This window comes from Cygnus olor, chromosome 9, assembly GCF_009769625.2.
Source record: "Cygnus olor isolate bCygOlo1 chromosome 9, bCygOlo1.pri.v2, whole genome shotgun sequence".
Taxonomy (NCBI): Eukaryota; Metazoa; Chordata; class Aves; order Anseriformes; family Anatidae; genus Cygnus; species Cygnus olor.
In genome coordinates this window covers 4,498,251-4,514,454 of record NC_049177.1, presented here as the reverse complement: position 1 = coordinate 4,514,454, position 16,204 = coordinate 4,498,251, and the positions used below count along the sequence as shown (strand labels likewise).

General features: G+C 38.9%; 1 protein-coding gene across 2 annotated transcripts in view; it reads right to left on the bottom strand.

Annotated features, from left to right (window-relative positions):
* The window catches only part of CUL3 (cullin 3), a 55,308-nt gene that overhangs the window by 33,793 nt on the left and 5,311 nt on the right, over positions 1–16,204 (bottom strand). The window contains exons 1-2 of one of the 2 annotated variants that reach the window (XM_040566923.1): positions 14,076–14,305; positions 5,142–5,339 (exon numbers count right to left, since the gene is read on the bottom strand). In XM_040566923.1, coding sequence (XP_040422857.1) covers positions 5,142–5,339 — 198 coding nt within the window. In that variant the 5' untranslated portion in view covers positions 14,076–14,305. Of the gene's footprint in view, positions 1–5,141; positions 5,340–14,075; positions 14,306–16,204 lie in introns of those variants that run through there. The other variant, XM_040566922.1, reaches the window with a different exon arrangement.

Sequence of the window (16,204 nt, the reverse complement as noted above, 5' to 3'; positions counted from 1 at the left end):
TGGAAAAAAGTTCTTGTAGTTGCTACAAAAGACACCCCAATTGTTGTTTACATCAGCTGTCCAGTTACCACGTGTTGAATACATTCCTTGTACAGGTCATGAATGCAACCCTATTACAGGAAGAATACTATAAAGCACAACACACCACAGCCAAGCAAGAGCCCGGAATAAAACTGCTTTGGTGAATAAATGACTTTCAGCGTAAAAAAAAAACCTGGACATCGACACTTTTCTATAGAGAAGGAAGCCCTTCAGAAACAGCTGCTGCTCTTCTAAAGCCTTAAGAAAATTTCAGTCTGGAAAGTTTCATCAGCAGAATGTTAGGTTCAATTAACTCAGCTTGTAGTGAGTTCTGTAACCATCTCTGCAGTCACGCAGTAAACTGGCAGGCATATCCAGCATGAATAGGACTGCCAAGGTACAGTCTCAAAGTAAATTAGCAGCTTCATAATCTATGTAAGGTCTTATATTTGCAATTAGGAAATCTTGCTTACGACTCTAGGCTCAATTATATTTTATAATGGATATGGCTCCTAGGAAATACAGCACACGCACATACAAAATCTCTTAAGAATAGTTTGCTGGCATAAGCTTTCAATACTTTTAAGTAACTCTCTATTAAGTGTACACAAAGCAGGCTCGGGGCCTAGCATTCTCTGTCTTACAGTGTCTTGATGCAGCAGCGTGACGAGTCCAAGGATGTGATCTGCAGTACTCTAAGGACAGGCTCACACAGACGGAGCCCTCTGCGGGGAGCAGCAGTATAGGAAGGCATTTTCTAACCTAAGACCTCAAGGTTCAAGAACTTTTATTACAGAATTTCATCTTGTACAGAAGTCCAAACAGTGCAACAGTCCAAAAATCGAAAGACAGTATTCTAAAATATTCAAGTTTCAGCTAAGTTAGCAGGTTGATTGTGATGTTACCAGAAATGTTTGTTCAACCATGCAGCTACCAACCTTTAGATAAAAGAAAAAAAACACAAAACACTGAAAACCATTGATTACTCTGAACTTCACTCGCTTTGTGTCTGTTCCATCTCACCCTTTTGCCCTCCATATAATTGAAGACTCACACAAGAACATCCTAAAATATTAAGGACAGAAAGATAAGGGTACACAATACTTCATATCTTGTCAGCCAAGCGTACAGCAGACCCTAAAGCTCACTAATTCATCTCCTACACAACTCCTCATGCATAATTCCCCACCTAAATCACAGACACTGTGGAAATCATCTCTTAATTCCCTTGGAGGAGATACCCGTCTTCTCCCTGCAGCACCATGACAGCAAATATTAAAGCTTGCCAAGGATCGCAGAGAGCCCCAGAGCAGACACGCTGCCTTTCATCCAAACCTGCCCCAGCACTCCCTAACGTTCCCCCTGCATCCAGCAACGACCCCACAAGGACTGGCTCTGTGCTCCTTACCAAAGGGCTTTCTTGGATGCCTTTCGTTACTACTACTGTGAGATAACATGCACTGCCATTGATAAACTCCATCAGCTGTATCAGCAAAGACTATGCTGTAAAGCACTCTGGCATGCCAATGACAGGCAGCAAGGGAAGTGTTTGATAAGATTTCCCGTATCCCAAGAATCTCTTCCTTTTCAGTAAGGCTCTAGTATCTCCCCGACCCAGCGTGTTTCAGCCCATTTAAGTGTAAAACAGTCCTTGGTGTTTCTGAATCTTTGATGTGCAGAATACTCTGGCAGCATTATCACCTACCAAAAAAAAATACTCTATTGGGCTTGGCCAACAAATCAATCAATCAATCCCTCTGCCTCACACACAATTTATAGAATTGTTTTGAGTCTGGATTTCAGACTGAAATGCTCATCGAAATGAAGGGAATTTTAAAAACATTATCCTGCAAACTTCAGGATTTTCTATTCTAGTAAGTGATGTTAAAGAGCCGCAAACTAAGCTTTGTTGGCATTTTGTTGTTGCTTTTTCAAATACTTTTACAACATTTATGTGTTGAAGGAACAGACAAGGATCAAGACGAAGTGTCCACATCGCACTACAGCAACACCAAACGACAAGAAAAGGAGCAATCAGTGAAACCTCAGATGCACAAGAATTAAATGCACCCTGTTTCATGCTTGAATTAAGGTAAAAGGTTTCAGTGCATTTTATTCATTTTTTAACTTGATTTTAGATGTACTATAATAATAATGTCAATATACAAGCAAAGACAAGTTTTATAATGTTTTTATTCTGTGGTAAATACTCAGTTGCTGAAGACAGCTAACTCCTCCCAATTACGTGGAGTAAGCTCCTTGGCTTCCTATGTCCTTCACCAAGCACGGTGACCCTAACTACAGGCTGCTGGGGTCTGCAAGTTCAAAACCAAGCATCCTTCACAGGAACCTGCCTATGTGCTTTTATCTTGTATGCTTGTACTGTTTGCACCTATCACTTTATTTACAATTCAACAGGCTGTAAAGACAGCACATGGCATTATGCGTTCTTGCTTAGACATTAAATATTACTCTTTAGAGTTTCTTTCTAATAAAAATAATGGGTAAGTACAACTTTCATCTAGCAATTACACAAGCATAGAGGATAAATAGAGCTCTTAACAATACCTCACCATAAATAAACTTTTGCTTTCCAAGCTTGACAACTATTTTTTAAAAACATCTGAATACAATGCCTCTGCTTAGTCTCTGCATCTACTCTTCATTAACCCGCATAACTGGAATACTACAGGAATGCAATTTTTTTGCAGGAAGATAACCAGTAGACATGAACAAAAAGTAGCAATTCTGTTTGAAGGTTTCATTGCAATTCAAAATTTGCATTTTGTTCCTTATAAACACTGCCTGCCTGTTCTTTACTACAACCTAACCATTTCTGAAAATTTTCATTTTGATGAAGTTAAACAGTTTTCATGAACAACATTTCAGCTGGCAAAATTCCCCTCTTCTATACTCTAGCACTTTTGATTCTCTGAATATAACTTTACAGAGATTTGTGGCTAAAACCTTTATTGTTAACTAGCTACTTAACATCTAACAGAGAAATGCTCTTGGAAAGAGCCACTGAAAACACACGATTCCTCTAAAATTTCTGTTGCATGAAGTGTGAGGTTAAACAAAAGCATTGTTTTATCTATTTTATAACAAGTACTAACAATAATGAGATGCCATTTCAGAACTGATCCTATTCTTAACAAACAATGAACTATTTTCCCATACTTCCAGCTATTACTACGTAAACGTAACATCCTCAAGCAAAGTCCACCAAAAGGGACAAGGCTTTGAATCCCCACTATTTTTTATTTTTATTTTTTTTAAGTTTTATCCCAGGATTATTCAACTTATAGGAAGGCACTATCAGACATCTGAATAATATAGCTATTTTAACCTTAGGGCATTTAGCTACTAAAACTCAGTATTTATTCCTTCTATTTAAAACAAAACTTTTGCTCATCTGTTTTTCTGTTACCCATGCACACAGACACCAATTGATTAATCATGTTAAAGATCAGAGTACTATAGCACAGGAAAAAAAATTAAAGCAATAGAAAAATTAGGATTAAGCATTAGAAAGGCGTTTCTCTATACTAGTATCTGTACAAGCCTCTCAGGCAGTGCAGTGATAGCACAAACTCACAGGATCTCCTGCTCTTTTGTCACTTTGCCAGTTAATGCTTCAGAATAGTGTTTTTGCATATGGATAATTTAAATAGAATAGTTAGAAATAAAGACAAGCAGCTTTCCTCAAATTAAACCAGGATAAACTCAAACCTAAGAAAAAAAGTTTAGTGTCCTAATTATTATCAAATGTAGATGATAAAAACACAGGCATATACACAAACAAGGCACAGAAAGCCTCAGGAACGTAGGTATTATGAAAACAGAAGTGTTCGAGACTCTCAAATGCGCTACAATTAGAGTCATAAAATATTTAGCCATTTCACACAGGATGTTTCCTCTCATGCAAATGGTTAAAAAAACAACACACCAACACATAAAGTAGGTTTTAGACTATGCTTATCAGAACCATACCTTTGAAAACTAAGATTTTAGAAAAAAACTGATTTTCACCTGTGCCACAGCAACAGCACTTCCATGCATAGTGACAGCAGCATCTCCAGGTAACAGACACAAAAAGCTTCCTGAGCATTACCCGTTATTTAGGCGTAAACCTCCCATCCACCCTCTGCACTCCTGCCACAAGTAAACATCCAAGATACACAATGTCAGATGACTTTCCTAATTAAAAGTTGTAATAAGAGGACAAAAATCTGACACTCCATCTGAACCCACAGACAGTATATAGGATCAAAGTGGCCGTGCATTTCTTTCCAAAGATAGGAAGCCTGAATGTTACCACAAGAAGTACAGCATCTTCCCTAGACTTCAGATCCTATTACCTCTAAATATTATCCGGATTCATAAAAAGTGAGCTTCAACTTGGTTTCAGTAACACACTTAACCATCAACCCTAAATTCTTCCCACCAAAGCTAGAGAGATGGTTCCGTGGTTTAACACAAGATGTGAAGAGCCCTTTTCTGAGATGATACGCATCTTCAGAAATAGAAAATTTCTGTGTGTCGTTTTGACTGAATTACATGGCTCTGAAAAGGTTGAAACAATAGAATGCAGACTGCTCAGGACTTTTGTTGCTGCTGAGCTGTGTTTTTGCATATTGCCCACTGCCTCTCGAAACTGTGTAATCCTAGCACAACTCTCTCATTAACTTGTGAATTAGTTCATTTGCCCGTAACAAACAGGTTGTTGCACAGGTATTTATTTTGCTTCACAGATGAAAAACAAACCAAACTGAGCTCTGAGAAAGTCACAAGATGCCTTCAAAATGCTTTTTCAGAAAAAGACAACAACAAAACAGCATGGCTGCATCGCAGCAGTGATGCTTTAGCTCGAGTTGTTTCCTGTCTTACACTTTCAAAAACTTCCTATGGTGTGCCCTCCATCTGTAACTTGTAACAAAAACTATCTGGAACAGGAAGTAAATTAAGCAGCAGGAAGTTAGCTCTAAACCACCATTTTTTTAGCGTATCAATTGAACAGTTTCAACGAAATGTTACACAGTAACATTAGATTATAGTCACTTAAATAACTGAACAGAATGGTTCCACATAAGGGACTTCAGTTCATAAAAATGACATACCTTGTTTATGAGATGCTCAGTGACCACTTCCCTCAGTCCAGTGTAGAGTTTTTCTCCGTGTTTATGCAACACCATTGTATAGGCATTCCTATATAGCTCCTCAAAACTGAGACCACTATTATTCTTACGCTGGATCTCTTGGATGGCATTTTTTAGGAGATCCCAAATGCTGTTTACATACTTCTCATCCATAGTCATCTGTAACAATAAAACAAGACATCATTGTTTAGAATCAAGATAAAGTTACCTTCAGAAGTTATAGCTCTAGAAGCAGCATCTGCTTCTGCCACATTTTGTTGATTCCAACATTGTTTTTTTTTTTTATCAAAACAGTACAGATGAAACTGGTAGGTTTTTCAAGAAATAGTTATGAAAACTATCACTTGTAAAGGCTTAATGTTTTCTCCTCTACACCCGCAAATCCACAGAACCCAACTCCAGATTCCATGCAGGTATTTGTGGCTGTGAGTCTTCCCTACTCTTCCTCCACAGCATAATAATGAAAATTAATTTTCCTCCCATACTAACATGCTGGTCAGCACCTCACCAGTCATACTAAAACACTGATCTGCTTAACCTGACTCCAAATCAATTTGTACCATAAAAGATGATAATGTCTGACACAGAGCTAGCAATCTCATTTAGCCATCTGCTTGAGCTAACTAGGTATTCTTTATTTACCACAACGTACGAAAGGCCAAATAATTATGTGCCTAAGATTCAAATGCTTACAGATGTTGTTACTAAATCCCTTAAATCTCCAAAATTAACAGCTGTATTGAACAAGGTTCCCCTGCACAAGATTAAATAACTTGCTATAGGATATGTATAAGGCTCTAACCAGAACATGCATGGCCCTGATCTGTTATTCAGACTATATGTACTTCAGTAAATACACTAAATAAAAACAGTATCAGTACAGAAAAAAATCAGTGAAAGAAAATGTTATAACAAAGTCTCAACAGAACACCAAAACAATTTTTGTCCATTGCTATCTAGTGATTCGTGTGAAACAGTTTACAATTGTGTTTCACCAGTCCCAGTTATTTACTGAAACCAAGTGCTTCAAAATATGATGCTATCTGGATAAAGCAGCATCTGGGATGGCACAGGCTCAAAGAAACACAGCAACAAAGTTGCTGATGGTATTGCATAAAGTTTGATCTACTCAAGCTCCATCACCCAACTGAAAGAAAATCCACTTTAATTAAAGCAAATTTAAAATGTGATTTTTAAAGATACTTTTGGTTTACTTTATATGAGAAGGACTTGATCTAGCCTTTTACACCTAAAGAAAAAGGCTGAGGAAGAAATAAAAATACTTCTCCCAGAATTACTATAGAGAAAGAAAATACCCTTGATTCTAGCAATACCATAAAAGCACCCTTGAAAATAAATAAGTAAAAAATAATGGTATGACAGCATAAAGGAAAACCATAACCCACCCTGGTATATCCCCCTTCTCCCTCCCCTTCCACCCAAAAACCACAAAGTAAGGAGAGGAAGGACACTGAAGACTAGATTGCATTTGTAGTCAAACACAACGATAAACAGAACAAAGCGAAACAAACACCGTCTCCCATCCCCCTAGTCTTCAGGAATTTTGGTTAAAAACCAAAGGTTTTCATTCCAAAAATACCCCCATCATTCACCACTTTTTCATTCTCCTGATAACAGAGTCACTAACCTACTGATACGTACACATCCAAAGCTTGACAGATATATCAATGTCTGTCTAAAAAAACAAAAACAGATCACACACACATTGAGAAATTCTTAGCTCCCTATCTTCCAGAAGCAATAGCACAGAAATTGAACGTCCCCTCCCCTCCACACACACACCTTGCTCATTCTCCTACCTGTAATATCGAAAGGTCAGTTATTTTCCTTTTAATTTGCATCTGCTACATTGGTGCCTCTTCAGGGAAATGATTTTCTAAAGTCTTCCTGAACAAGCCATTTTACAAGTACTGATAATGAAGTCAACTATTTAGGCAGCAATTGCAGACAGCGATCCAAGTAAAAGCCTTTCAGCTTTTCTTTCACAAAAATGCCATTCTGTTTTCAAACAAAGCTGACTCTCAAAGCAACACCTACCTATGCCTTCTTCTCCCCTTGCTAATCAAAAATCTCTCAGCCAACATGACTTCTTTTTGTCTCTCTCTACTGCAATTTAATTGCTTATCACATTTAAACAAATATATGATCTATATAAGTCAGGCAAATCTCCAGCCACTAGTTTGGGAAGGTATTATACAGCATTGCTGGTTGTTGGTCAGTCAGGAAACATTTCTGTACGTTAGAGATAAGCATTACATCTAATAATTCAGATCTGTTCAGGAAAAGAAAAAATGGGATAGTTCTTCTACTTTTAATTCAAATGCTATCAAAAATGAAGGAATAGTCGCAATATTTGCTCCAAATTCACTGAAGTTAAGTGCAACATAGAACTTTCTGCCACTTAAACCACACATCAATCTACTTGGGAAGCACAAGAAAGATTCATAAAAGGTAATTTCAAGGAGTTTACTTCTCCATGGGATAAATATACAGGTATATTTTAAATGACAGCATAAACTTATTACCATTTAAGATCAAACATAAAGGACTCTGCTGCTCAGTGCACCTTCCTATTCTGCTACTGACTATTTAGATTGCTATCTGTGATGTTCTGGGGGAAACAGGTTTGCTGAAGCTCTAAGCTATCAGGTTAGAAGAGCCCCGTCTTCCAAAAAAGATCAAACTTCACCAGCTTGTTTGCATCAGTGCTTTCCAGCAAATCAGAGATGGTAAACACTTTAAATAACTCTGCCTTATCAGACAGTAGAGTTTTTGAAAAAAAAGTTATTTCCTCCCCACCAGTGAAAGTGGTTTAACTTTGAACTGCCACTGTATCACCTTCAAAGTTGTGTAGGAACTGCAATGACTAGATCTACTCTTGGATTACGAGCTTGAGGTTCACCTTTTTCATACTCTTTCCTTATGTTAGGCTTGCACACAGATTAAAAAAAACACAAAAAGCAAAAAAAAACAAGCAATAAATAAAATTAGTTCATGGTGCCACTAAACCACTTTTTCACCTCTCGGAATTTTGTACCAAAACATCTCTAAAAACTCTGTTAGAGAATTATAATCCCAATCACCCTGTAGAGATCATCCAGTATAGATTTACACAACTCTCCAGATCCCACTGACAGCAAAGCCTTTGTGTGATCCTCTTCCACAAACCTGAATACAGTATCAAAACCCAAATGTTCTTGCAAGCTCATTCCCAGATTTCTTCTAACGGCCATATATTAGAAAAGTGAACTGCATGGCTGCAATACAGTTGTCACACTCGTGCCTTCTATTCTAGCAGATTTTAGCAAAAGCTGAATTTCTGTTTCTGCTGGTGCTTCTCGGAAAAAAAAAAAAAGGCGGTTCAAAAAAAAAGCATTAAAAGCAAAATCCCAATAATTTCAATAGTGCTTACACCCAGTTTCATAAAAAGATAGTTAGAAGCCAACGTCCAAAGAGAGGAAATGTATTAATGTACTCCAGTTTATCTGAACATTACCTTTCTTGGGGAACGGGCAAGAGATCAAGTCCATCATTGGCAGGAGAGATGTCTGTTCGTAACAAGCCACTAGTTGGAAAACTTCCACAAACTGTGGCTCTAATGCTAGTGATTCAAAGATACAGCTTGAACACAAACATCTGAACTCAAAGCAAAGCAGAAGTACATCTTGAGGAAGTTAGACTGCACTTTCATGTATACCGATACTGTAGTCATTTCACAGAAAAAAGTCTGCAAAGGACTCAAAAGGTCCTTTATTCCACACTACTGCCACAATGCAGAATCAGATGTATGTGCTGCCTTTAACAATAGTTTGTCTATCCTATCAAAACCTCCAAGCCTGAATCAGCAATCACTTATTCCACGAGGCTCCCACAAACATCTGATGCCAAACAGGCCACTGTTAAATTCTCAGAAGTTTTAAAAGTCTGTAAAAAGACCTGCATCAGATTTTTCCTTTTTAAAGGTTGCAAACATCGCTACTCAATTTTTCTACTGTAGTTTCCAGCAGGGCGTTTGCCACAATTCTACATGCTACCAAGTGAACCGGATCAATTCAGAAACGAAGAAGAGTTGCTTTGCAATAATCAAGTTTTCAGAAACTCAACCAACACCTGCCTCATTCCTTCCCATGACATCCTTTAGGTCTAATACCTCAGAGCAAGCACAGATTGAAATTACAGAATGCGAGTGTTTACGCTGCCTACGTTGAAGGAAGTGAGTGGATACTGGCAATTAAAGCTAGTTAGCAGCTCTGTTAGTAAACATTTGCACCTAGTAATTGCAGCCTGTTAGACTCCCTTACTTGCCAGCTGTCAGCAGACAAAATGAGCAGGGGCTGACTGCTGCCATCACGAACTGCCACCACAGGGGCCTTGACCCACAGTCCATGAGGTGAGGGACACTGAAAACTATATTGTCACTTCAAGACACGGAAGTCATCAAGATGGCACTAAATAGCCTGTTACACAAGAGTTTAGCATCCTCTGCCTGAAACCTTCATTCTGGATGAAGCTTGGCCGAGGTTAACCAGAAAGCGGCAAGAGCAGCACATTCCCTGCCTCCAAACTTAATCACTACTTGAATTTTTATAAGCCCTTCTAATATTAATTTAAAAGGCAAGAACTTATGATGACAGAGATATGCAGCCTAGAGTTTGCTCCAAGAATCCTCTGAACATGGCATATTAGTTCCCTATCTTCTTCAGCTACAGAACAGATAAAAAGGTACTCCCATTAATGACAGATGGACAAGAATATTCACCCTCCTCTGGATTTTGAAATCTTTATCTCTGTGTAGTGATCGGCATACCTGGAAGAGGATACACTGGCTACACTTCATGTCCAGAAAACATCAGTATGTCAAGAATTCAACAACTCCATTACCCACACTCTGAAATAAAAACAACTGATCTCAGACAAACAATATCACCAGGCACAAAAGTCCTTAATAGTGTGTTACCTGAACAGGTCGAGACACACAGAAAAGCACAAATGGAAGCTAAGAGAAGGGATAGAAAGAAGAAAGTAAGGAGCATCCTGACCTACTGGATCCTGATTTGGGTCATGAGCCCACTTTGGCCATTTGCTGGAAGAGTCACAGGAAAGTCATCACAACATGCCACAAAAAGCAGCCCAAATAATTAGCCTTCTGCTCCCAAGTAACCTATAACAACAGTTGGAGATGATAATCCAACATCATCTATGTCTCCCGAGAGTGTCAGGAAACGCCTACTACACTATTACACTCCTTCAGAGGGCGTTTGTTTGTGGGCTGGTGGGAGGGAAGTTGTACTTGGAGTTTGCTTATGGCCAGTTACCATTTCCAGCACTCAATACTGACGCCATTTTTAATATCTGAGTCTTGTTCTTCACTCACCCTTTGGCATTCCAGCCTTACACTTGTTATGGAGGGCGACCTTTACACCAGGCTTCTCCAGATTCATCCCGGCAAGGAATACTCGTGGACTGCACCGCAATCCATGGCTCAGAAGATGAGCGGAGTAGCCCCATAACGACTGAAGAAAATCAACTCTCACCTGACACCCAGCCACGCCAAAGGGCTCAAGCCTCTGCAAACTAGACAGGACTCCATGAAAACACACAGGCAGTACAAACGTAGGAATTGCAATATCCACCTGTCCTTCCCAGCTCTACCAGACTTTGCTCAGAAGTAAGCAGAATGCACAACTGAGACAAAAAAAATAATCCTCTGTCAATTAGAACACCCAAGAGCTGCAGTACAGTAGGCAAAACCCCCGTCCTCCTCCCGTTCACTGAAATGAGTTCTGCAGCAATGAAAAGCCACTCTGCCAGCACGGAGCGGAAGAGATAAGTAGATTAAAAAGCGATTGTTTCTCAAAAGATGGAGTTGCACCTCCCGCTCGGTGATTGATAGGGTTGGTCTACCTCCAAGGCATTGTCTGCGAACACTGCTGGGCTCATCACAAAACAAGTGCTGTTTTGGGGTGGGGGCTTGAAAAGGAAGAGGCTGGGTTTGGTTGCTTGGTTTCAATAAATTCTACAGCAAATTGTAAGTCTTCAAGAACTTCCTTTTCTAATAAGGCCAAAGCCCCAGAAAAAAAAAAAAAAAAAAAAGATTTGCTCTTCCCCTCAAAAAGTAATATTTGACTGCATTATTAGCAGACCTGACACAGGAGCTTCACCACACAGCAGCCATTTGACAGTCTCCGTGAAAAGTTTAAAACAAGTCCTTAACAAACAGAAAATGTCATACTACAGCACTGCTTTCAACATGGTTAGGAAACCCAACATATTTAAAGACAGATCAGAGACTGGTTTTTCTTCCATATTTTAGGAACAGATTCAGAAAAATGAGACTAAACCTGACCTGCCAACATACCTCAATTATTACTATTATTTTTTATATATATACACAACTTCTTTCAGTTTCTCCAAATGCCCCTCCAACTTTAATCTCGCAGATCTATGGAACAGTGTCCTGGAAGAAAGGGGAAGAATGAGAAAACTCCTCCCAGGCACCTGTCTCATGTGAACTGTGCCTATGGACTATGTAAATCTGAGCAGCCACCAGTTACTGAATAAACACAAGGCAAAACGTAATCTGAAACCTTTTGTTTCGTTGCTTTAAAAAATGCAAAAACAATCAAGATAATCTGGAGAAGCAGACAGCTCTAAATATAAACTGAAACAATCAGCACTGGTTCTGTGAGCACAGACATCTTTCCATTTACAGACCTTTGTGCACCTTCCCTACACTAACCCCCCACAGTATTTGTAACTACTAACACGTAACTGTGAGAACGTATCGGATACAAAAAGGCTAAGGGCAACCTTCCCCCAAACTGCTTCACAGCATATATGACAAGCGTGAAAGACTAAATATTTGGTCAGCTCTCGAAAGATTGCTCAAGATCAAAGCATTACCTTTAGATAGCTATAAATAGCAGAAGCATCTGTTTCATTCAGAACAAGTCTCATGTTGTGTATTCACTCATTTCTGACACCACTGAGACTCTGATTCACTGATCCTTTCATTTTTTCCATTAGAGACACAGACTCTTGTACAGCAAGTTTAAGTCCATGGGTAAGACTCCTCTAGCTTTTTTCTCTCCTGCAAGTCCATCAGGGCTAGTCCACAAACTATGCTATACTCTCTTGAAACCAATTTAGGATTTTAATTTGCAATTTATGATGCTCAACTTAAGAAATGCACCTTCAAATAGTCACTCATTAATACAGATAAAGGCAGAATGTCACCCATCTGTATGGGTCAACAAAAAAAAAGAGAGACAGCTGACCAGCCTCACTTGACTAGTAAACGAAATTAATCAGTAAAGTTAGTAAATACTGTATCTATGATTGCTTACATAAAGCTTCATCTTGCCTTTTACACACTCATCTTACTATTTATTTTCCACATGACCCAAATACCTTGAAACGCACATCTACTTTAGTCAGCAAGGTCTGAAGAATCTTATCCTCCAGCAAGGATGGATGCACCAGGGGCAGGGATCAATTCCTCTTCAAAATTTCAAAGATACTACTAATTATACCAGTGACTTTATCCTAAAATTAAATGCTTTACCAAAGAGAATAGCAGCATGTTATTTAATTCAGGTGCAAGTTTTTGCCCACCTGCCACCGAAATATGAAACTTGCTTAGAAAAAGTATTAAAAAATAATAAGTAACTGTTTTTGTTCAAGCATCTAGAAAAACTGAATTGGTAAGAAACTAAAAATAGCAAGTTCCAGTTCAAAAGATAGTTGTCATTGCTACAGAATGGAAGTGCTTATACAGCCAAAAGAGCAACATTGCCCGTATTATTAACCATGGTCCTTTTAAAAACATTCAATGACATTTCTACGGTGCTCATTACTACGATGTCTGAAAATGGAGAATTATGAAATACCTATAATGAAACTACTTATTTCCTAAGAACACTTCAACCTAAACAACAGTGAGGAAGAACTGCCTATACTTCTGAAACTTCTCTTGCTAATTTGGGAAGTATTAGCCAAAGTCTAGATCTTAGTTTACACTTCAAAAAGTCTGATCTTTCATGTTTAACTTTGCAAGGTAACACAAGAATTTTTAGACAGGAAATAACTTCTTGGTTTATTTCAGTAGTCCTCCTACTTCCGACTCTGATTTCGTACTGATTGTACAAAAAATATAGCAGGTCAGGACTGCTTAACACTCCGACAAATCAATTCTAAATGAAACAGAGTAATAAATACAAAAAATTGACACCAAAGCTGTTTTCACCTCTCCTGCCTGAAAGGATAAAAATGGGTATCAGTATTCTGAAGAACACTGAGAAGTTCAGAGTCCTCTTGACTCACTTCAGAAGTAGTGATCCTAAGACAAGTTTCCTTAAATTAAAGTTATGGAAAAAATATGAAAGGTTTGTGTAACAGAAGAAAACATGTTGCTGAAAGAAATACAATGGGTTTAAGGTTTCTAACCTATGCCAAGTTGGTGTTAAAATATTTGAACCTATTTAGGACAGCAGAAATGGAATGAAAAGCTGGATTTCAGGGAGCAAACCGTCCACCTCCTCTGTCCGCAGAATGCCAGATATTTAGAGGGTACCTGGGAGACAAAGCTAGCTCTGCACAGCACTGTCCATAGCTGTCACACAGGCTCTTGAAGAAGGTGAAATGACAGTGAAACAGAGGCACAAGATTTTGCAAATTTACTGGGCCTTTCACCGTTTACAAGCAAGGCCCAGAAGTGAATGAAATCATTTAGTCATTCAAGTCATTTAACATTTCACTCCGCAATAAAATCGTTAGAACAGCCCAGGTCATACTTTTCAAACTCTGAGGACTACGTGAACGTGAGCTAACCGCCACAAAGTAAGCCCGACTGCAAATTTTCACAAAGCAGCTTACGTGCTGACAGGCTGCGCGCAGGCCCTCACGCTGCAGGAGAGGGAAGGTGCCTCATTCCTCTTCCACTGCAACGACTTCCAACGTACTACAGACCTTAGAGCTGAAAGGCAACTCCGTCTGTAACCCAACAACAAAAAATGCTGGAGCTCCAAAATGTCGGCAGGATTTAGGTCCCTGACTCCCTCCGTCTCCTTTTAGGGCCCGGGCGCAGGTTTTTTGCCCGTTCGGGCCGAGGAGTGCCAGGCGTTGCCTTCCAACCGCCCTAACGGCCCGGGGCTGCCCGCCCTCACACCACCACCACTCCCATGCCTCTGCCAGCAGACTTTGCAAATCTCTTACACTAACAGCTTGTATAATATTAAAACTATAATGCCTTTAAAGCACGGCAGAGATGTCGTGTGTCCGACTCCCAGCTGAAGGCCGCCGGGGGGAGAAGAGGCCCGCAGCTTGTGTGGAAGCACCGGGCCTGCTCCTCCTCAGGGCGCCATTTCCCTGAGTGAAAAACCCAGTAGTGCCTCGGCTTCCCAGCCTCCGTGGCCTGAATTCGGAAGGTTTCCTGGAACACAAATGGCCCATTCCTTGCTCACTTCACTTCAATGCAAGTCCCACAAGAACTAGTTTGTTGGTTTTTTTTCCTCGCCCCCTCAATTAACCTACAAGTAATTCAGTATTTTACAATTGTTCAAAAATCAGCACAACTTAAAGAGGAAATCTATGAAACACGCTGCAGTGTATAGAGATTGCAGCCACATTCCCCAAAGCCATTTCATAGCAAGAAACAAAATAATCTACTTGGGGAAGAAGGGAGGGGTGGACTTTAAAGGTTTCGGGAGCTTGCTGACAACTTCTATTCCCAATGATTACAGCATTAATAATCCAAAACTTTTATATGAGATAAAATCTTATGGTAGACAGAGGACAACAATAGAATATTTTTTTTTCAGTTTACTTGAGGGAGGGAAATGAAGAAGATACATTTAATAAATCACTTATAAATACACGCATAAATCAATACCACTGCATGCTGACAGAAAACTTTCCTTGTGGGTTTTGTTCAGGTTTGGATTTTTCTTCTTTTTTGGGGCACTATTTAGTGTATACACCATGATCGAAATCAGCAGTGCCTAGACGAGCGAAACTAACACTGAAAGAAGTGCAACAGAAAAACAAATCCAGAACTACACATGGAAATATACCCACGTATATAGCAATGTGAAAAAACAGGTCCACTCAGCCAGTACCAATACTTTAAAAATAAAGGCAGTGTAAAAATAAGACAAGCCTTAATTTCAATATAGATTATTCATAAACAAAATACAAGAAACAGCCCACATTTATGCTACATGTAGTATAAGAACTGGATATAATGTTTTTTTATGAGATAAGCTACAGTACAACTTCATACCATATTTGTAATTTAAAAATACAAATGAAGACAAATATAACTTATTAGTATTAAAACAAAAATTGGCATTTCCACAGACTTCATCCACAAGTATAAACAAATAAAGCAAGTTATCTGTGTGCATTTTACATACAATTAGGTCTTATTTAATGTACAACAAGATGGTTTCAGCCCTTTAAACACTAATTTTCTGCGTAACTGACTGAAGAATCCAGTCAACCCCTCAGCAAGCACCATCCAAATGTAAATATTTATTACAATTTTGTCCTCCTTGCTGTACTCAAGTACTAAATGTAGGCTTTTTTTCCTTGCCTGAAGTATGTGTGTTAGAAGTGTCTGTACTGGAGTTCTTTTGTTAAATCACCTAACAGTGGTTACTTCTGATGATATGCCAGACTTTGCACTTCTACAAAAGAATCATTAGTGATTTAAAAGATTCTGCTGACTTTAACTGAATTTCAGAAAAATAAAATAATCATGTAACAAAAAAATATGTTCAGGCATGCTACAATTTTATATTCCAATGCTTTCCTGTTCCTTGTTTCCTCACAAAAAGCGATTTAGAATGAGAAATAGAAGCTCCCTGCTTCTCAAGAGTTGGTTTTCTGCGTATACAGCTACTAGAAACCAAAGACAACATCCGGCCATCATAAGCACAAGACCAAGAACCTGTGTTGGAGCATCACAGGATTACTGTGTTTTGTGAATGAACTCATTTGAATTA